This window comes from Microtus ochrogaster, chromosome 18, assembly GCF_000317375.1.
Source record: "Microtus ochrogaster isolate Prairie Vole_2 chromosome 18, MicOch1.0, whole genome shotgun sequence".
NCBI classification, from domain to species: Eukaryota; Metazoa; Chordata; class Mammalia; order Rodentia; family Cricetidae; genus Microtus; species Microtus ochrogaster.
In genome coordinates, this window is record NC_022020.1 from 6,333,683 (window position 1) to 6,356,760 (window position 23,078).

General features: G+C 44.9%; 1 protein-coding gene across 1 annotated transcript in view; it reads left to right on the plus strand.

Annotated features, from left to right (window-relative positions):
• The window catches only part of Lama3 (laminin subunit alpha 3), a 220,910-nt gene that overhangs the window by 23,175 nt on the left and 174,657 nt on the right, over positions 1-23,078 (plus strand). The window contains exon 2 of the mRNA XM_005355767.3: positions 1,618-1,770. Coding sequence (XP_005355824.1) covers positions 1,618-1,770 — 153 coding nt within the window. The remainder of the gene's footprint in view (positions 1-1,617; positions 1,771-23,078) is intronic.

The window sequence follows — 23,078 nt, forward strand, 5'->3', positions numbered from 1 at the left end:
GTGTGTGTGTGTGTGTGTGTGTGTGTGTGTGTGTGTGTGTGTGTGTGTATGTGCATGTGCGTGTGATAGTTCAATACTAAAGTAAACTTGCATGAACTTTCTACAAAACCAAAAGTAGAGCCTAAATGTTCACCCACGGGGTAGCATGTGTGTCCCTGTTCCCACCGCCTCTAGTCACTCGAGGAAACCACCATCCTGAGCCCTTTATTAATTATTACTTTGTTTCCCTCCTTTTCATTCTTTCTCTTTTTCTTTTTTGAGGCAGGGCCTCAAACTCATGAGGTTTGTGCCATAGTGTCTTAGACTTTCTATTGCTGTGAAGAGACACCATGACCACAGCAACTCTTATAAATGAATCCATTTAATTGAGGTGGTGTCTTCCATTTCAGAGGTCTAGTCCATTATCATCAGAACAGGAAGCATGGCAGCATGCAGGCAGACATGGTGCTGGCTACATCTTGATATGCAGGTCATTGAAGTGGAAAAGACACTTGGTGGTATCTTGAGCAGAGGAAACCTCAGAGCCTGTCTCCACAATGACACACTTCCTCCAACAAGGCCACACCCACTCCAACAAAGCCACAGCTCCTAATAGTGTCACTCCCTATGAATTATGGGAGCCAATTACATTCAAACCACCACACACAGCTTCCCAAGGGTTATAATTACAAGCATACACATCCACAGTCAGTTGCTTCTTTGAGACAGTTTTTATTATATCCATATAATTTCTAAAGAGTAAATGCTTTTATTATGGGTTGCTTTTAATTTTATGCTAATGTACTAATGTACTTCCAAAATTCCACTATTATTCATTTATTCATTGTTGTTCACATAGCCACTTTTGGAGTGACCATGCCATTCTTGAATTACCTGCTTGCCTGTAGCCAGGCAGTTAGGTTAGTCTCAGGACTTTGCTATTGTCAACAGGCTGCCATCTGATGCCATCAAAATTTTTCAAGGCATTCTCTTTTGAGTTCTTAGCTCAGATATTGTTTTGTTATGTTCTAAGTGTGAATTTACTCTAGCAGTGATGCCAAAGTGGTTTCTGAAGTTCTTACAGTGATTTATGCTTCTAGTATGCCCTTTCTAATACTTACTGCGACACACTTCAGATCTGGGTAGACTGTGGGTACGATGCTGTTGCAGATGATAGTCTGCTGGATCTGTGAATGGCAATGATTGTAGACATACTCTGAGCTTTCACTGCCTCCTCTGTGAGTGGCCTGGGCTGGTTTTGTCCATTTTTCTATTGAATTATTGTACTTCTTTTGAAGCTGTAAGAGGATTTGGTGTACACTTTGGAAATTTAAGGATATTATGTTCTCTGTTCAATTATGAATCTTTTGATAATAATAATAATATTAATAATGAACACTCCAAAACTCAAAAGCTTTAATCAATAGCAAAAGCTTTCCCCCACGAGGAAGGCCCTCACTGCTCAAGCCTGGCAACCTGAGTCTGATTCCTGAAATCTACATGAAGGTGGAATGAGAAACAATTGCCTAAGGTCGTCCTCTGGCCTAGGAGATGGCAATCTTGCTTTGGCCGTTTCTTTTGCTAAGCTGATACAAAAACTTTCCTTGAGAATTTTAAAAAGGCCTTTCTCCTCCCCAGGGCCAGTTCTGTGACTATTGCAATTCTGAGGATTCCAAGAAGGCACATCCTGCCATCCATGCGATTGATGGATCTGAACGCTGGTGGCAAAGCCCTCCACTCTCTTCAGGCACTCAGTACAACCAAGTCAACCTCACCTTGGATCTGGGTCAGGTGAGTTTTGTCTTTCATTAGAACAATCACTGTTTCTGTGATGATTTCCGACATGACAAAATTATTGTCAAAAATAAACTTTAGTTTTAATCCCTTCATTGTTTTCAACCGAGGACATGGGTATTGCTTCCTTTAAAACCCAGATGAGCGTGAGCCAGTGAAGATCCTCAACCTTGTCTATCAGTGAAGTTAGAACACAGTGGTGGGGATCAGAGAGATAGCTCAGCTGGTAAAGTGCTTGCTGCACGAATATGAGGACCTGAGTTCAGGCCCTTAGAATCGATGAAAAGCCAGGACTGGGGGCAGGCTGTAATCCCAGCCCTGGGGAGGTGGGTACTGGAGGACCCGGGGTATGCTGACCAGCTGGCCTAGGCAAATCAGAGAGCTCCAGGTTCAGTGAGAGACCCTGCCTCAAAAAACAAGCTGGAGAATGATTGAGGAAGAAGCCCAGTGTTGAGCTCTGGTCTCCACACACGAGAGCACGTGTATGTATTCATACACTCACACACACACACTACATGCATACATACAAATATATAGCTGTGAATAGTTACATTGCAAACATATTCTAATAAAGAATAATAATAAGTTATTTTAATTGTGGCATAATGCAAATATAAATTACCATTTTCACATTTTCAGGTACTGCTTAGTGGCATTAATACCTTGACATCGCTGTGCAATCACCACCACCTTCCGTACTCATTACCTTTTTATCTTGTAAAGCTGAAATTCTCCACCTAGGCTCCCTCTCCTGCACTCCACACAGTCATTGTGCTATTTTCTGGGGACTGATCTCTCTAGAAATTGTTAGGAATTTTTTCTAATGCAAGCTCTCTGCCAACACAAAAATCCCAATCAAGCTAAATGACAAGGAGCCGAATTAAAAAACATCCAGGTTTAATGGGATTCTTGCGCTCTCTAGTGGCCCCAGAAAGCCATGAATGCAGCCACCACATGGGGGGGGGAGGGCAGGGTGGGGCAGACACCATGCTACTCTTGGGTAGCAGTTTAAATAGACTGGGGGAGGGAGTGGTCAAGGTTTGGCTGACTGCCTTGTCCCTCCTCCCGGGGAAGGGGCCAAGGCTTGGTGGATCACTTTGACACCCCTCCCAGGAGGGGTCAAGGCTTGGTAGGCATAGGGTCAGGGCCTCCAAAGATGGAGGCCAGAGACCGGGACTTACAGGAATGTCACATAAGTAAAACATATTATTTGCCCTTTTGTGGTTCACATTTCCATTAACTTAAGCTTTTGCACCAGTGTCAGCATTTCCTCCCTCTTCCAGGCTGGAAGGGCAGCTTTCCATGCTTTTCTGTCCAACTTCCTGTGTCCCTTTTGATGGCTACTTGGGCTACTTCCAATCTGGGGCTGTTGTGGATAGTGCCGTCAAATATCTGAGGGTGGTAATTGGGTTTTTATTGCATTCTTCTTCCTGGAGATTCTGATTCACTGAATAATGACTACCATAATTTGGGGCCTTATTTGGCCAACTGGCAACTTGAGGTCTGTCCTTTTGTCTAGGCTATGAAGTTCCCAAGATGGCTGCCCCTGGTACGTATAACACACGATCAATTCCCCTGAGCAAGGCAGCATCTTGACTGTCAAAGATGTGACTCCGATATTAGGTGGCATCATGTGACAAGCATGAGGAACTTTTGCGAATGTGTTTATGGTCTCATAAGCCAGTTGATTTAAATGGGGAGGTTTTCTCTGATGAATGAAGCGCCCAATGGGACTACCCTTTCTGAGGGGACACGTTTATCCTGTGAGAGACTCTCCCACTGGCCTGAAACACAAATGCTGTCAGGTTGTGAAATTCCCTTAGAGGAAGCTGTGGGCAAGGATCTGAAACTGGGTTCCAGGAGCTGAGGGTGCCCCCAGCCAACAGCCGACAGAGTGGCATCCAGCCTGACAGCTTGATTGCACTTTTGATGTTGGGCAGAAAACTTGGCCAAGCTGAGCCGCACTCTTAGCCAATACTTTGAGATAATAAATGTGTTATTTTAAGATATTAAGCTTTAAGTCTTTTATGCCCAAGTAGAAAATGAATACAACTTATTCTCCCTTTCAGAGAAGGAAGTTCATATTATTCCTTTAAGAATTTATTTATTACCTCTCTTCCATGTGCCAGACACTCCAGCAGGGACCTGGGATATGTCACAGATACTAAATGTATACATAATAAACTCATGCAGTGTGTTTGACACTGGAACGGGCAATGGAGGGCTGGAGTAGACGAAGGCTGTGGTGTATGGGACATTTGTAGCTGCAGCCTTTCTTCAACTGTTCAGAACAGAGGTTGTTGAGAATGGACAGCTGAAGCTTGCCTTGAAGACAAGTCCTGAAGCATGTGGAGGACTTAGTCATCCACATCGATGCCTGCCACCCAGACAAAGTAAACAGTTCTGTAAACCCCCTAAGACAGAGCTTATAGAAAAAGCAGAAGGAGCAGAGTGGAGGCCAGATGAGCGAGGAGGTGGCAGCAGAGGAAGAGGTCAAAGAAGAACAAGTCATAGGGTGACTTGAAAATGAAACAGTCAGTTGGGGGTTTTGAGTCTAGGATGGACGTTTTCTGCTCTGTATCTCAAAGTCATTTCTTTGGGTGTCTGTAGATGGGTATAAGGAGCTGACTGGGAGATGGTTGATGCTGGTAGTAGCCATGGAAGTGAGCGATCGGATGCTAGCTAAACTTAGACAACAAAGATGCGGTGATTTTATAGTGAATTGAAGTGGAGTTAGAGACAGAGAGGACTCGGGGATGATTCCCTAGACTCCCGAGCACCGAGCACCACTGTTGACAGAAACAGCCATGGGAAGTCCACACATCTGGTGCTCTGGGTCTGGAGGGCTGTCAGTGCTGTGTAGATTGATTTAGTCTTGTCCCATTCTGGCTTCTCACGTGCAGCTTCTTGAACCTGTGATTTAGCTTTCCATCAACTTTGGACATTTCAAACCATTGTGTGTATGTATGTGTGCGTGTGTATGCGTGCTGGTATGAGTGTTCACCACATGCCTACAGGGTCTGCACAGGTCAGACCCCCTTCCCCTCAGGAGCTGGAGGCACAGGCTGTTGTGAGCCCCTGGACATGAAAGCTGGGAACCAGACTTGATTCCTCTAGAAGAGCAGCAAGTCCTCTTAAGCGCCGAGTTGCCTCCCCAGCCCCAAACGTTGGCTCTTTCATGACTGTTTCCCAGTTCCCTGCCACTAAGTTCATCTTTATTTTCCAGTTGATTGATTTTTCTTTGTTGGATGGGACAATTCGTATTGTTCTGTGTTCAAGCCCACAGTTTATTTTGTATTCTGCCTCTATATGCTCTCAGGCCCACACAGAAGATTCTAACTTTTGCCTCCTGTGCTTTTCAGTGCCCTTTACTTGTTCTTCGTTATGTGCTTCATTTATTCATGGGGCTTTGCTCTTGTTTCAGAGTTCTTACTGTCGTTTACTGGTGTGCTGTGTGGCCGTTGCCATAAAGAATTTCTCATCTTTGTCTCGCTGTCTTTTCTTTTCTTTTTTTTTTTATTTGTAGAAATATTTAATCAGGTGCAATGTGCAATGTCTACTTATCTGGAATTTCCTCTTTGATCCAACCGCAGTGGGACGTCTGCTCTCTTTATTGCGCACCCTTCCCCGCCTAGTGCGTGCCTCTGCCGCTGCGCGGTCCCCTCCTCTTGCCTGGGCTGCCACGCCGGACCCCTCTGGTCCCCGCCGCTTGCCTCTGCCTCCACGCCGGTCCCTGCCGCTTGCGTCTGTCCCCCAAAGCCTATTTTTGATTGCAGCGCTGCGCTCTCCGCCGCGACTGCGCGCCTCTCTCGCTGTCTTTTCAAGTGCTGGTTTTCCCTGCTGTGTGGAGTACTTTCTGCTGGATTCTAGATATTCTGAACCTTACGGTAGAAGACGTATGGTAGATTCTATTGAAGTCTTCTCTTAGCATTCCTCTTGGCTGTGGTGTGGGTCCTGCTGCCTCTGTGAGCTGTGGTGTCAGTCTCGGGTCTCAGAGTCCTTGCAGTACTGTTCTGATCTGTGTGGTTAACTCAGCACTCAAGTCTCTGGTTTGGTACCACTGTCTATAGGAACAGAATGAATTTCTCTTTATCCTTCTAGTAGAGGTTGATCATTTGGGGGCAGAGGCTGCTTCTTCCAATCCATTGTCTGAGATTGCTGGTGAGAAATTGAGAACATAAAGATGGTATTAAACTATGAAATTGGATGAAAGTCAGAAGAGAAAGGAAGCAAGGGCTGAGTCTTGTGACTCACCAACATTGAGAAGTCAGAGGAAGAGGAATCAAGGAGATTGGCCTAGGTCAACAACTAATGGAGAATATGCTGTCCTAGAAGACAAAGTGTGAAAAAAGGAGGAGTTTTGAGTCAACACTGTAAGTGTAACTCAAAGCACAGGCAAAAGATTTGAGTACAGATGATCAGCAAGTCCACAAAGCAGGTTTAGCATCATTAGTTACTGGAAAATATAAATCAAAACAGCAGAAGGGGCAGGAGAGATGGGAGGGTGCTTACAAGTGCTATTCCTCCAGAGCGGTTCCCAGTGCCCACGCCAGGCAGCACACAGCTACCCGCACTCTAGTGCAGGGAATGGAGCCCTTCTCTAGCCTCCATGGGCACCCGTGCTCAGATGTGCATACCTCCTCCCACATGATTACAGATAAAGGAACTCTGAAAACATAACTGCCACTGTAATGAGATGCTGTCTTGTATTGATTTAGATGGTTATAATACAAGTTTTTATAGTAAGAAGTGTTGATGAGGCTATGAAGAGACTGGAACCCCTGGGCATTGCTGGTAGAAATACAAAATGGTGCAGCTGCTTTGGAAACCTTTGGTAATTCCTTACAAAGTTAAGCACAGAGTTGCCATGTGACTCAGTGGTCTCACTTGTAGTTTGTGCCCAAGAGAAATGAGCACTGCACCCACAGAAACCCCGCTCACCAGCCATCACTCTCACGCTGTACATGACATCACTCGAAGGTATCCCACTTGACGAAGAGTAAACCAGATGCATCATAGGTGTATCTATGTATGTAACAACAGTGAGTTGTTATCCAGCAAAAGGAGCTGTAAAATCTTGGTGGAGGTTACATAAGCAAACCTTTACAACATCATGTTGTATAAGGGAAGCCAGCTCCAGTTTGTGTGAAATGTTAATAGCAGATTTTGAGAGAGGAAAGTTGGCCTGGCACCCACCTGGGCTGGGGCTTCTGGAGGCAGCTGGAGGACAGCTGCTAATAGGCCTAAAATCGTTATGTCATTTGTGGATAAAAGCATCATTTAGCAGCAGACTTGTGCATAGCGAGCAACATGAATGAGAGGAAGAACCTCAGCTGCTAGTGTGGTTCTGTCAAACGTTGTCAACACCTAGGCCAAAACAGATGCCAGCGACACTCTACTGCACCTGCTGTTCTTGTTGCTATCATGTGCAGAGTACAGAGCGACTAAGAAACACTGCTAGAAATGAAGAAAGATGTTACTGCTCCCTGAAAACCAAAAGATCCTGAGGTTTCTTAGGTCATTTTCAGTTAGGGTGGGCCTAGTTTTAGGGGAGAAGGGCACTCAGCCTCCTTACTCTTTTGTGATGAGCAGGGTTGCTCCTGACAGTATCTCCCCGAGATTTGTATATGATTTAATTCACAGAGCTCTGTCATGGGTCAAAGGCTGTAGAATGCTGATTCTGTTATGAATTAGTTTTCTTTTCCAAAGAGCTACCTTGAAGCTTAATTCAAGTCTTATCAGTAATGACCAAAATGTACCCATTGTCACTTTTTTGTGTGTGAGAAAAGGTCTAATTATGTGGTCCAGATAGCCTAGAACTCACATTCCTCTCGCCTTAGCCTCCCAAAGGCTCGGATTATAGGCACACACCACAACAAACCATTATCACGCCTCTTTTTTTTTTTTTTGAGGCACACACTGGGACTTGAAGTCAGGCTTGACCCATGCTGGGCAAATGCTGTACCAGTGGGCTGCACGCCTAGCCTGTATTATGTCACCTTTTAACCGAGGCTTTCTATAACAGTGTTTCAGCCCACCAAAATGATTCTCACTGAACATAACCATACTGGTTGTACTTACAGCTTTTTAAAGGCTGTTTTAACAGACTTGCTTTGCAGGGCTCCCCTCTGATGTGTCAAAGAGCCCCTAACGAAGACACTAAAATTAAGAAGACACCAACATAGGAACAAGTTAGTAATCTGTTGGTGTCTGACGATATCAGTCATGCCATGCGTGTTCATGAAGGCCGTATGCTCACCCACCACTTGGTTGGCCAGGAGCAGCTTTGTACAAGTCAGCCTGCCCCAGCCTGTTCCTGGCATCCTGCTGACTCGCTATGTGACCCTTTACAACACGTGAGCTAGCTATTCTGTGCCTCAGTTCCCTCATTTATAAACCAAGGCAACTACAGGGCTACCGAGGCTCAATGAGGTAATGGCTTCATTTCCAGACCTCTTTGGAGTAGTGACACTATTTATGTTTTTATAAATATTTGACAACATAAAGTGAATTTCAATGAACACATTATTAAAAAGAAATAGACTCACAACTTTTGTGCCTTTAGAAAGTTACATATGGTATTGTAGAAAAGTTCTCTTTGTTTAAGATCTGGAAAAGTAATATAAATTATAGCAGGCTGAACACATTTCTTTTCTGTTTTATGCTGGAGCAGTATGATACATCCAGAAGCATGTGCACTCATGTACAGTTCCTATTTTATGTCTCATTGATACGATCTATTTTCTTAACCATAAAAATGTCATCAAGAGGCTAGATTTCAACATTTAAAAGTCATATGAATATCTTAGGATTCAGGAAGTGTGAATTTTCATGCATGATTGGGAAATAAAACGGATCACTGACTTGTCCTGGCCAAATCACCTTTTCTTAGCTTTCTGAGAAGTGAGGTTTGACTGTGGAGAACTGAGTCAGTTTGACAGCTTATATAATCAGGAGGGATAGATTGCTCTGTCTCCTGAACTGGCTGTAATCCATTCTCTTTCTCCCCACCATGTGTATATGCGTTTTTTAAACAATATTTTAAATTCTTTGGACACTTTCACGTATATATAGAACATATCTTGATCATATCCAACTCATCTCCCCTCCCACTTTCCCTGCCAGTTGGTAATTTTACACGGTGTTTTTTCTAAGTTAGTAACAAGGGTGGAGAGCAGTTTTGCCCTCCCTTACTGGACAGTTCCGTGATCTGCTGAAGCCATGGCGTTTCCTCAGGTTCATCTCATAGGGCGTTATTCCTGAGTTTCGGGTTATAAATCCAGCGAGAACACTGCATGTTATGGAAAGCATTATGCCATCTGGCCAGTTTGTTTTTGCATTTCAAGTGAAATGTGGTGTCTGACTGTTGCAAGCAGAGGCCTGGAGACTCGGGGATGTTTGTTTCTTCCGGGTGCCCTGGTGGGCATGCCTGTGGGAGAAAGGAGGAAGTCTTGGTGTTATACACGTGAGCCTCCTGCACGTGAGTCGTACTATGAACTCCTGACGCCTCCTCGCCTTCTCTCTTTGGCTGGGGTCTAAGGAAATATGGAGGATGCATGTGGGGTTCTCCATGAGGACGGAGAGAAGGTCTAGGGATCACAGGGAGCAGCTGTACCTGTTGTCTGGAAAGTCGCCTCCAGAAAACTTTTAAGGCTTTTCTCCGCCTGTCATGTAATCTGTTCGTACCGAAACTCTGAAGAGAGAACAGATGAAATAAACCCCGTCCCTGCCCTCGGAAGGACTGATGACTGCTTCAGAAGTTGGGAGCTGGCCTGGGGAGGTGGCCTGCCCGCCTGCAGCAGCTAGCAAGGCAGGGCACCAGTGGAGGCAGACATTGAGCCTTGTGATATGAGGATGCGGTGCCAACCACCGTGCTCACCTGCCTGGCTTTGCCGTGGCCCATCTTGAAAGTCTTATTTGGTTCCTTTCTTTTTACCTCAAGGTTCTTGCCATAGCCCCAAGAGCTTTTTCAGTACCGGGAAAACCAGACACTTAGTGTCCCTAGCAACATCCTTCATCCCACCATGGGTAGAAATTGACGGGAAAAGTCCCATTTCCCTGCCTCTTCATGAACCATTTTTGAAGGACAGTCTATACGACTTAAAATTTGGGACCTTTTACGACATATCAGCTATTGGCTTTTCTCTGTCTCCTAGGTCCCTCTGACTCTCTATTTGTGCTTCTCGAGACCAACCCAATAATAAACCATCTTTTTCCAAGCCTTTGTCTCATACTTCAGAGAGGACCCAAGCCAGTTAGTATAGGGGTGGCCCCTGAGCCTTTCCCAGATGTTCACACAAGACAATGTAACTGCAAAGTTCTTTACAAGACCATGAATGTGGGCCTGAAAGGTGGCTCAGTGGATGAGAAGAGTGCTTGCTTTGCAAGAATGAGAACCTGAGCCTCAGAACTAGCATTAAAAATAAAATAAAAGCCATCTAGGCCTGGCGGTATGTGCCTGTGACCCTGGAACTATGGGCGGAGTCAGGCAGGTCCTGGGAAAAGATGGGTTTGCTAGCCTAGTGAAAATGGTGGGCTTGGACTTCGGTAAAGGACCTTGTCTCAAGGTAAGAAGCTAGAGAGATACAGGAAGCCACCCAATGTCAAGCACTGGCTTCTGCATGTGAACACCCACAGAGATGTCTAAAAAGTCAAGATTAGGGGGAGTCCCGCACCCTGGCTGAGAAGAACTAGCGGCAATGATAGACTTGGGGTCGGAGAGTCAGTTTTCTTTAAGGCAAGGTCAGCTAGGGCAAGGGTCTGGGGATTAAAGAACACAGAGACTTTGTCAGTCTTGAAGCAAGAATGCCAATTTTATTGTGTTCCAGGGCAGCTTATATAGGACTCTCCTTGATTAATGGCCACGCCCTAGCTCTCAGGCTTTTTCAACTGCAAGCCCACCAGAAACCACTTCCTTGTTATCAGGAACTCATGAGGAAGAAACCCTCAGCGCAGCTGTAAGCACAGGAAAACAAGTTGTTTACTCCAGCAGGCAAGGGGTCATAGAAAGTTCAGGGTCTGAGGGTCTGTAGCCCCTAATAGCAAGGCACCTGGTAGGTCAGCTGTGCTCCAAGTAGATGGCCCCAAGCTCAGGAGTGTAAGGGCAGCATGAATTATACTTGATCGTTAAAATAAGAGGGCACAAAGTCGGGTGCATAGTGAAGGGAGGGTTGGGGAGAGTGGGAGAAACGATCAAAATCCATTAGAATTAATAATACTATATAAAAAACAAATGAAATAGTACTATAATGTTTAAGGAAAACTAGGTCACAGAGTAAATAGTGTACCGTTCTACACTCTGTTTCTGTGAACTCACCACAGGCCACAAGCACCAGACTCAAATTCAGGTCCAACCCATGGAGTATGGCCTCAGAGGGGCCGTTCTCGCGTGGAGATGAGCAAATGCTTCATCCGAGGGCCGGTTTACCAGCACATACAGTGTGCCTTCCACATTTCTCTGGTTCCCCTCCTTAGCCCACTTGTTGGTATCGCTACTTTTGTGGTCCTGGGAAGGTAAGGTAGGACCTCATACATGCTAGCCAAATGCCCCACCACTTACTTCTTACCATTTAGTACCTCCTGGCACCCTCCTCCCAGGCTGACCTCAGACTTTTTAATGTAGCTGAGAATGAGTTGAAACTTTTCTGATCCAGTTGCTCCACCCTGCAAGTGCTGGGGTCACAGGCGAGGTACAGGGATTGAGCCAGAGCTTTGTGTGTGGTAGACAAGTACTTAATCAGAGATCCCCATCCTCTGCCCGTGTCTTCCTTCTTAAGGTCTGTGGAGCCTGGCTTCTCTCCACTTCGCTGTGCTCTCCTGATTCAGCTATTGATAGCTCTTTCACGGTGGGTTCACCAGTCTTACTTGATTTCCAGCTTCTCCTCTCAGCTCACCTTATTGGCTGTAGAACAGAATCCCTAGTGGTTAGATGAGAATCGGCCATCTTTCAAGGGTCCGTCTACCATATTCTCATGGCTTCCAAGGGGACGGGGAGACAGGAGCACGCCAGTCAGGCATGCCTTGATGAGCACGGAGAGACAGGAGCATGCTAGTCAGGCATGCCTTGACGAGCACGGAGAGACAGGAGCATGCCAGTCAGGCATGCCTTGACGAGCACGGAGAGACAGGAGCATGCCAGTCAGGCATGCCTTGATGAGTGTCTTCTAGTCCCTCTCCTCTGGTTTCAGAGTAAAGGCCAGTTTCCTGGCAGGACTTCTGAGCCTGTCAGAGCCTAGTTGCTTACCAACTCCTATTCTCTACCTCCCCTCCCTCTTTCTCCTCCTCCTGTTTTGCTTTTATAGAGATAGTACAGCTCAGGTTAACCACAAACATGCAGTTCCCCTGCCTCAGCTCCTAAATGCTTGCATCATAGGTGTAAGTCACAATGTCTGCCTGCCAACTTCTTGGAGGTGTCTTCTCCTGCAAACTCTATATCACGTAAGTAGAGGCTTAGCCATGTCCTCAAGTACTCTGTGTTGTTTCTCGCCTCTGAGCCATTTTCTGGTACAGTTCATGGTTCTCAGAATACCCTCCCTTCCTACCTGGTCTGTCTGCCTTCTTCCCAAGATAACCCAGTGTCACTGCTCAGCACTGTCCCTGGCTGCTGCCCTCCATTCAGTGCTGTTATAAAGGTCACGTGAACTCTGAGCTTAAGGCCAGGGTGGTGTGGGAGTCCCCTCTGTATGCTGTGAATACCACTGGTTAATAAAGAACTGCTTTGGACCTATAGCAGGGCAGAACTTAGCTAGGCAGAGAAAACTAAACTGAATGCTGGGAGAAAGGAGGTGGAGTCAGAAGGGAAGCCATGGAGCGAGAGGCAGACACACTGAAACCTTGCTGGTAGGCCACGAGCCTAGCTAGCAATATGCTTAAGTAATTGGCCAAGCAGTAACTTAATTAATACAGTTTCTGTTGGTTATTTCTGGAGTCTCTGCAGCTGGGAAACAAACAAGCGGCTTTCCTTACAACAAATTGGCATACCAACATGGGGCTGACTAAATCCACATAAAACCTGAGAGGGCTTGAAAAGGAATTCTAGACACTAAAAAATAAAGTTTAGCCTCATTCTCTTCCCCGAATGGACTCTGCTTACTGGCCACATGCTGTAGCTCCTTTAAGAGAGGTCTTCCTGATTCAGTGGTAGTAGCAAAAAACAAAACAAAAACAAGAACAAAAGCAAAAACAAAAACAAAACAAAACAAAAAGTGCAGTTTCAAGAAGGCAGTAAAAACTGCGCTGGCTCTTTCAGGAGGCTGAACACTTGAAAGGCATTTGTGGGCCCTGCTGCTTTGTGGGCCCACTCGGGGGTTAGGAGGAAAGTAGCAGAGACCCTGCCCATGGCTCAGGGCTCCCCGCCTGGGCAGGTCTACTAGACATGCACAGGCAGGAGAGCATGGTGGATTCTTGCCACCTTACACAGAGATGTTTCCAGGCCATACAGTGCACTGCATAGCAGATTTAGCTATTACTCAGATAAAAGGGTTTATGTGCTGCATGCTCCTTCTCAGAGGTAAAGTGGTGAGCATGGCTCCTACCTGGCGGTCCCAGAGTTGGTGGTAATGGTACATCTGCCATTTTGAAAAGCAGAGAGAGGCAGAGCCAGCACCCAGGGTCACTGAGACCAAGCTGCTTACCATTTTAAAAGCTCTCTAGGACAAAAAAGGATTACAGATACACAATAGAACAGATTCAGACATAAAAGACCTCTAAAAGAGACACAGTGTGTTTAAAAATTGTACAAAGGCTTGGAAGAGAGAAGAGAAAGAGTAAAGAGACAATAAATGTGTATAAAAGAGTGCAGACAGTCATAGATGAAAGGAGTAAAGATAATCAAATAAATATTGAAAAGTAATAGAGTAAAAACAAATAAGCCACATAAAGATGAAGTATGTATAGATAGTCTGGATTATGTATATTGTTGTGTTTTCTTTGAATTTTTTGACTGTGAAGGAGCTAAGTAACCAGCATATATACTTTAAAGGTATCTTGTCTTCAGAATTTGGGTCTAAGGATGTGTTGCTTTGGAAAAGAGGTTCTGCTTTTGTTTCCACAGAAGATGAGGACCTGTGGATTTCTTCTAGACTAATGTGGTTTGATGGACCTGAAAGGTCACTGTAAACACCCCCCAAAATACTTCACCCAATAGACAGCAAGAAGTAGTTTGGAGAGTACTATACCCATATTCCCAAATATTGTTTATAGATGTTTCTTTACATTTAAAGGGGATTTGCATTTGTATGGATCTTGGTCTATTCATACAAATTTCACATTAGTTTTGTTATATGTATATCTTTTTATCATGTTGTGTTTGTGTAGCTCATTTAAAAATGTAATGTATAATTAAGAAATATAGGTTAATAGATAGTCATATATAACAGTCAAGCTGTAGTCATGTTAGTTAGGTTTACTAGATGTACAGAGATATACTTCAGATGAATAGAGATTCTTCAAATCTTTCAAAGACCTTCAAAATATGTCATTTAAATAACTTAGGGTTCTGTTGACATGAGACACATCTGTTCCTGGCAGAACCAATTACTTCAAGAGGGAGATGATTATCAAAGAGGCTCCTTATGGAGTCTGCTAGCCATTTGGGCAAGAAACTGCTCTTGCCTGGACTGCTTGATGCTATGGTCTATGAACTGGACATGCAGGACCCACAGAGAAATGACTGCTGAACTTGCTTAAAGGTGAGAAAATCCTTTAGGGTTCCTGTTTCATGAAAGAATATGCAAGACATTCTGAAGGACACAGAAGAAAGTGTCTGAAAACTGCAAATAAAGGAGGAACTGTCTTTGAAATTTCCTGATCCATGGAAAAGTTTGCTGGATACTATGGGCCTGTGGGCTGAAGATTGGATGCCTCAATGATACAGAAGTACTTTGGGTGACTGTCCAGGTAGTGAGATGTCTCTGTCAATTCTAGAGTTCTGAAAGTTGTAGTAATAGGATTAGCGGGGCTTCATCCCCAGCACCCCGGCCGCCTGGCTAGCTTATGCCCCGAAATAACAACACACAAACTGTATTCATTTAAACACTGCTTGGCCCTTTAGCTCTAGCCCTTACTGGCTAATTCTGATATCCCGATCAACCCATCTCTAATAATCTGTGAGCACCAGTCTTACCGGGAAGATTCTAGTCTACGTCCATCCTGGGTCGGAGCTTCATCGCGTGTGTCTGCCCGGGAGCGGGGAGCATGGTGTCTCTGTCTGAGGCATCTTACCTCACTTCCTCTTCCTCCCACTGTTTACTCCACCCACCTATGTTCTAAGCTATGAGCCCAAGCAGTTTGTTTATTACTTAACCAATGAAATCAACAGATTGATATATGACACTCCCACATCAGTTTACAATGTACTTCCTGTTTACTTAGGAAACATTATATCCTTCTGGAGTCTTTGATGGAGTTGAATAGATATAGTTTTCTTTAGTTATGATAAAAGATAAAGTATATATAAGTATTGTAACTGTAATTCTTACTTGATACTTGTTTTGTTATATGTAATTTTACTATGTTAAAGTTAAAAAGTTCCTTATTATTTAAACAAAAAAGGGGAGGTGATGTGGAAGTCCCTTCTGTATGCTATTAATACCATGGGTATAGAAGGAGCTATGGGCCACTTCCCGCCACCAGGCTCCCGCACATCTAGCTTTACCCAAAATAATTACACGGAAACTGTATTCACTTAAATACTGCTTGGCCCATTAGTTTCAGCCTCTTATTGGCTAATTCTCACATCTTGCTTTAACCCATATTTAGTAATCTGTGTAGCACCACTAGGTGGTGGCTTACCGGGAAAGATCTTAACTTGTGTCCATCTTGGAAAGGAGAGCTATGGCGTGTGACCTTCTTCCTCCCAGCATCCTGTTCTGTCTTCCCTGCCTACCTATGTTCTGCCCTATCAAAAGGCCCAGGCAGTTATTTTATTAATTAACAAATGAAAGCAACAGATAGATAGAAGACCCACCTACATCACATTGGTTAATAAAGGACTGCTTTGGATTTATAGCAGGGCAGAACTTAGCTAGGCAGAGAAAACTAAACTGAATGCTGGGAGAAAGAATATGGAGTCAGAGGAGAAGCCATGGAGCCAGAGGCAGACACACTGAAACCTTGCTGGTAGTCCACGAGCCTCGTGGTAAAATATAAAATAATAGAGATGGGTTAATTCTAATTGTAAGAGTTAGCAAGCAATATGTGTAAGTAATCAGCCAAGCAGTGATTTAATTAATACAGTTTCTGTGTGGTTATTTCTGGAGTCTGGGCAGCTGGGAAACAAACAAGCAGCTCTCCTTATAATACCAGGAGCTGTGCAAGCAATGTTCTTTTTTAATCCATAGGACTGAAAAATCCTGGGTTGTGTCATTTTGCCAACAAACGCTGAATTCCATGCAACTGTAAATTTCAACACTTCTTTTTCTATTTTCCATTTGAAAATTTTCTTATTTTCCATTTCCACTTGACATGTTTTTCTACAATTGCAGATTATTTGATTGGAAAGGTCTCTAGCACATTTTTATTTTACTTTCCTTCTAACTTGCACCGCAAATACACCAGATACAACAGAAACTACACAAATATGTTTCCTGTCCAAATAGCCAGGGGCTGTGAGCAGATAGCATATGCCTCAGACACAGGCACAGGGATGGAAGCTGGACTAGGAAGTAGCAACCATAGGGAATGAAGCACTTCCTCCTGGAGTGTTTTCTCAGGCTGTACATAGGGAGCTTTATATGATAAAGTGATCAGGAGCCCACTGTGACCTACTTGGTGACTTACCAGGAAGCCCTAGCTCACCCACAATTAGGACTCTGGTGTTTGGTGACCTTCCAGGACAAGGCCATTGTAAAGTCAGAGGAGTTTCTGTCCAGGAAGGTGAGAGCCAGGGTGTGGTAGCACACAGGGAAAGCCTGCAGACCAGGGTACGGCAGCAGGAAGGAAGCTTCCTGGACACTGAGCCAGCCCACGTCCTGCAGGCTCTTACAGGGCCTGGCAGCAGATGCCTAGGATCCTGGTTCATGCTGAGACTTTGTTAATCCTAATTCTATGCAGCCGAGAAGAGCACACAAGCACCAGGAACTGGCAAGGGAGGAAATGTAGATTTTTTTTTTAATTTTGCAAATAAAATCACTTTGTTCTAATTACAACACCACAGAGCAGACTTAAGGAAGCCACATAAACATCTGTCCAGTTCCAATCTCAGTAAATTTCCATGCTGTCAAATGGCCATGCTGGACCTGCGAAGCTTTGGCCAACAGGTTTTATATGTTCACTATTAATTATATTTTTATTCACTTTTTTGCCTTAGCGATAGAAAAAAAAAACTATGATGGAGTTGAAAGCAGCAAAATCAATAGTTCTATATCCTCTTCCATGACTCATATGACCTTTTGCCTACATTCCATCCCTTTTCTGCAGGGTGGCCTTGTTCCTCACCTAAGAGGAAGTTACTGCACTCCCCCTCTCCTTTTCTTCTGTCCCCTCCCTTTCTCCCTTTTCTTCCTTCCTTCCCCTTACCACCTCTCTTCTTTAAAAATATTTTTAATCGTAGTTTTCCTTTTTTTCATGTGTGTCTTGTGTGAGCACATGTGTGGCAGTCAGAAGACTTCTCTCTCCCATGTGGATCATTAGGACTGGAGCCACTGTTACCCACCGAGTCACCTTGCTGGCTTGTCCCTCCTTTTGAGACTGGGCCCTATGTAGGCTGGCCTAGAAGCCACTGTATAGCTCAGGCTGGCCTTGAACTCCAGTCCTCTTTACCTCACCAGTGGAGGGATAAGAGAGGGAAATTTACCATGTTCTTGGGAGGAATCAGGTGGACAGCACTCACCTGTGGTCGTATGACAGGAGTGGTCAGGCCTGGAAGGAGCTATAAGGCTGGGACTACGGAGGCCAGGGTGTCTTGGGGGCCAGTGATGTTCCTGGCCTGGTGGGAGGACTCACAGTCTATGGGTAGACTCTTGTGTAAGGCACTAACAACACAGATCACTGTCATCTTTCTCTAGGGGAAATATCACTGATTCTGCTCCCCCTCTGCTGACTTTCCACCAGGCTTTAGCTCAGAACAGTGGTTCTCAACCTTCTAATGCTGCAACCCTCATGTTGGAGTGACTCCCCAACCGTAAAACTATTTTTCTTGCTACTTCATAACTAAATTTTCTGCTATTATAAATTGTAACATAAATAGCTGTGTTTTCCGGTGGTTTTAGGTGACCCTTGTGAAAAGGTACTCAACCCCCAAAGGGATCACAGGTTGAGAACCACTGGCTTAGAAGCTTAGCTCTTCCAAGTGAGCAAAGTGGCTATAAACACATTCATCCCATGCTATGCTGATGGAACATCTTCCAGAAGATTTGTTCTTTAAGAAACTTATGACACTTAGTACGGCATGACTACCTTTGGGGATTTCACCTGTAGACAGTAGTGAGATAAATGCTAAAGTGTTCAGTCCAGAATATTTACCCGAACTTTGTTTATGGTTGTAGAAAACAGAGAACAATCAGGGCCATCCACACGCAGACATTCAAGTGATGCCATAGGGTTGGAGCCAAGCTCTGAATAGGTCCATGTGCTGTTGTGAAGGAGAAACTGTGTATATGTGTCATATGTATAAATACAAAAGGCATATATACACTGCTGTATGTATGTACAAAATACATGTTTACACATACATGATATATATTTAGTATGATAAGATGTCATATTGTAAAAATAATCTGTTTATAAACCAAGGACAGAGTTAGGAGAAAACAACCCTGAAATGTTTGACACCTCTCTGACTGCGGTTATTATTTGTGATTTTGACTTTTTTCCATAACTTTCACTTAGATCATAAGCTGTGTACCAGCTTTTTTCTTCTGAACCACCAACCAGCTCCCAAATCACGACACAGAGACTTATTAGCTATGAATGCTCAGCCTAGCTCAGGCTCATTTCTGACTCACTCTTTTAACTTAAATTAACCCATTTCTCTATCTATCTTTTGTTTCTGGTGTTTTTCCTTTCCCTTTCACATAGCTTACAGTCACTGCTTCTTGGTCTGGCCCTGGGCATGCCCCCCCTTTCTCCTCATTCTCTTCTTTCTTGTTCTTTCACTCCTAGATTTCTCCTTCTACTTTCTCTCTCTGCCCATCAGCCCCATCTATCCTTCCTCTGCCTAGCTATTGACTTCAGCTCTTTATTAGACCAATCAGGTGCCTTAGGCAGGCAAGGTGAAACAAATGCAACACATCTTTATATAATTGAATAAGTGGACCAAATCTTTACACAGTTAAAGTCATATCTGTAGCATAAACAAATGGACCAAGATCTTTTCTGGTGGGTGTGAGGATGGAGACCTTGTGCTGAGCTCCATGTTACTGGCATCCTCCAGACACAGCTCTTGCTTTGAGAGGTGAGGAAGCAGTAAGTTTAGTTTCCTTTTGGGAGAAGAGAAGCATCCAGGGGCTGGGGAGATAGCTTAGTGAGGACAATGCTTGTATTTAAGTGTGATGAGCTGAGTCCAGATCCCCAGCACCCACAGGCACAGCAGCTGTGTCTGCCGGGGAGCCCAGGGGAGAAGCGGGAAGCAGGGACATGAGGGTCTCTGGAAGCTAACAGACCCACTAGCTCGGTCTATGGGGCAAGGCTCTAGGCCTGTAGAAATGCTCTTTCAAACAAAAGGTAGAAGGCATTTCTGGGTCACCTCAAGAGGTACAGTGCAGCTCTCTGGCAAGCAGCTCTGTGTGCTGGCTGGAGCTTGTTTTTCAGCTTGCTTCTGTCCCAGTGGATTGTCACAGAGAAGCCAGCATTGCATGGAATGAGCAAGCACAGAAGTCGGCTTGGGGAATGTGCCAGGTTATAAGTTTTCCTGTACAGTCTGCAAGGGATGAAGAGGCTACGTTTATTTAGCTTTCTCTTTTCCTTTTGTAAAATGTAGTTTCCTTGTTCGTTTAGCAGTGGTTCTCAGCCTGTGACTTGAGACCCTTTGACGTATCCCCTATGACTTGATTTTTTTCTCAGAGTGAGCCTGGTCTTCTGAGATCTTTAAATGCCAGCAGAGTCAGAAAATATCTCGTAAATGGAAACTGAGTTTTTTAAAACAACATCTTTATCCCTTAGCAAATCTTGAAAACTGGCTTCTATCTTTTCCCCTGTGAAACTTTCAAGGTTTTAAATACATTTTGGCTTTAAATCATGGCCGTTTTCTCACTACTATTCACTACAAGCGTAGGAAGGAAAGAGTGAGGTTCAGGAACTCTTCAAGATGGGTCTAGCGAGAGCTTGAGTCAAGTCTGAGATGCCGGGGCGTAGCTGGGCCCTGGCATCTTCTCTACCAGCTGTGTCCATGGTTCCTGTTCTCACCTGCAGACCCTGGGGCCTTCCTCTGCCTCCCGACTGTCTCCCTCTGTTCTCTCCTTCATGACACGCCTGTCATTCTCTTTTCTTTGGTTTCCCATTTTCCTCTTCCAGGAAAAACAAACCAAACCCTAAACCCTGTTTCTTCCTTAGTGTGGGCTCCCTGTGTTCCCTGGGCTCCTCGACTGTGGGGTGTTTTCTGTTCCTCTTCTCTCTAACTGAAGAGTGGACCCCCAAGTTACTAGTAGTGCAAATACTCCACACTTCAGAAGTTCAGATGGAGCTTCCCATGTGACAGACACACTCTGTGTGACCGAGAGGAAGGACACAGCTACCTCATCGACCTGCAGCACAAGGCAGCCAGCTGGGACATACATTTCTCTCCCTCGCCTTTCACAATCCTGCTTGCTGAGCAGGTTCCCACCACCCTGTCACACCCGCTACTACCCCACTACCACCCAGTCTGTCTCAGGAGCTCTCAGAGAGATGGATAGAGAAGCCAAGTGGAGCCAAAGGGTGGAGACGCCTGCTCATCTCTCCTCGGGATCCACCTACATGGTCAGACCCAGGGCCATGGGCAGCTGAAATCCAGACTGTGGCTCTAACAAAGGGTGTGAGGTGGGTGAGGTAGGGGAGGGTGGCAGAGGAGCAGGAAAGGCAAGCTGAAAGCCTGGCTAAGGTGAAGCAATACACACGTAGGGCAGAACTCAGCCCTGTTGCTGTAGAGGGAGAAGTGGGCATGGGTTTTGTGAATACCTGTGTTACAGAGGAAGGCATGAGCCCGCATTGCCAGGTCTGACTGTTTCTAGCTTAGGGCCTGGGCAGAACTCGGTTAAAGGTGTGTGGTTCAGTTATCCCTTAGCTTAGCTTTGGTGGAAGAAGGTTCCAGAAGCCCCATGAATACCTAAATCCATGGATGTTCAAGTCCCTTCTGAAAGTGGAATGCTGTTGCATATCACCTATGCATGGTCCTCCTGGGACTGTCTCTGCAGTGCCCAGTGCAGCAGATGCACAAACAGTTGTGAGTTGCACTGTTTGTACATGCTCAGTGAAGAGGGAGTATCCCCTCACATCCAATAGATTTAATAATGGCTGATTGAATCTGCAGATGTGGAACCATGGGCACAGAGAGCCAACCACATTTGGAATAGGTTGATCTGGCATCTTGCCTGGGCTGCCCAGCTTACTCCTATTAGTTGGTCACTATGGCAACAGCATGAGATCAGGTTTAAGCTCGTCACTCTCCAAGTTAGCAAGTCACTCAGTTCCGGACACAGTTTACTTACAACAGGCTCCTTCACATAGGGGGATCTGGCCCATGGTGGGTGCGCACAAAGTAATGAGGATAAGGCATACTGGGCCGTTTGTGTGACTTGCTCCCTCTGCTGGTTGTGGGTCGCACCTTCTCAGTCCTTCCCATGGAAGGTCCTGACCCCAGCTTTGTCCTGGCAACATCAGTATCTTCCAGCCCAGAGTAGGGATGGTCCTTAGGTCTTCTGAGGTCCAAAATTCTTTTCTATCATTGGAAGGCCTCCTTGCCTGTCCTACTGCTTTCTAAATGTTTTTTGTTTGGTTGTTTGTTTTTTTAATCAAACATGCTTCAGTTACTTATTTCTAGTAAGTTCCCTGTCTTCTGTTGTGACACTGTGTGACAGTCAGCCCCCTGACTTAGAGAATGCTTTTCTGCTACATGAAAGCTTCCTGGATCCCCAGGATATCTCTGGAAGGTTAAAAAGCAGTTATTGAGGTGACTGATCCATGCAGATGTGTGTACAAGTGAGTGTGTATGTTTCATCCCTATGGGCCGTTTTCCTTTTGCCCTCTCCTCCTCCCTCTCCTCCTCTTCTTTCTCCTTTACTCTTGGCAAGTTCATACCGTTTTCTTACCATCCTTATACGCTGCCTTAAACTCCTCCCCACTCTGTTGTCTCCTTTTAACAAAATGTGTATGTTGATGAAATTGTAAAGTGTATTTATTGTTTTCTCTTAGTCATATCTCTGTATATCAATACTTCTTGTGCAGCATGAAGCATTTCTAAGTCATTTCAAGAAGCGTGGTACAATTCCCTGGCAAACACTTGAGCTCTCTGTGCTGGCTGGAGCTTGTTTTTCAGTTTGCTTCTGTCCAAGAAGATTGTCACAGAGAAGCCATCATTGCATGGAATGAGCAAGCACGGAAGTTGGCTTGGGGAATGTACCACGTTATAAGTTTTTCTTTATAGTCTGCAAGGGATGAAGAGGCTACGTTTATTTACCTTTCTCTCTCTCTCTCTCTCTCTCTCTCTCTCTCTCTCTCTCTCTCTCTCTCTGTTTGTAAAATGTAGTTTCCTTGTTCGTTTAGCAGTGGTTCTCAGCCTGGATATTTATATTCCAGTTCATAACAGTAGCAAAATTACAGCTGTGAAGTAGAATGAAATAATTTTATAGTTGGGGGTTCACAACATGAGGGACTGTATTAAAGGGTCATAGCCTAGGGAACTTAGAACCACTGGTTAGCATGTGTTTATATAGACACGTGTGTGCGTCCACGTGGGTATACACGTACCACAGTGCATGTGTGGAGGTCAGAAGATACAATGTGTGAGTCACTTCTCTTTCTATACTGCATAGGTTCCAGGGATCAAACTAAGGTTTGCCAGGCTTAGTGGCCGGCTCCCTTATCCACTGAGTAACCCAAGTCCAGTTCTCTTTTTAAGTTGATGTCACTCTTTCCCCCTTAGAACAAAAATACCTTTCGATGCTGAGACCTTGTTAGCCTTAGTACTGTTTCTAAGGTATTTTCTTTTGCTCTAAAATGATTCCAGCAGCAGCAGGAGAAGGCTTGTGTCTATGAAGCTGAGTGTTTGCCTGCAGAATTCACAGCTGTTTGTAGTGCGCACGCCTGGTCACAGCTACACTGGGCCCCAGCCACAGGCTCTCTGGGGACTGCCAATAGCGGCCACAGCTCCCACCCTCTGACGTCAGACTCAT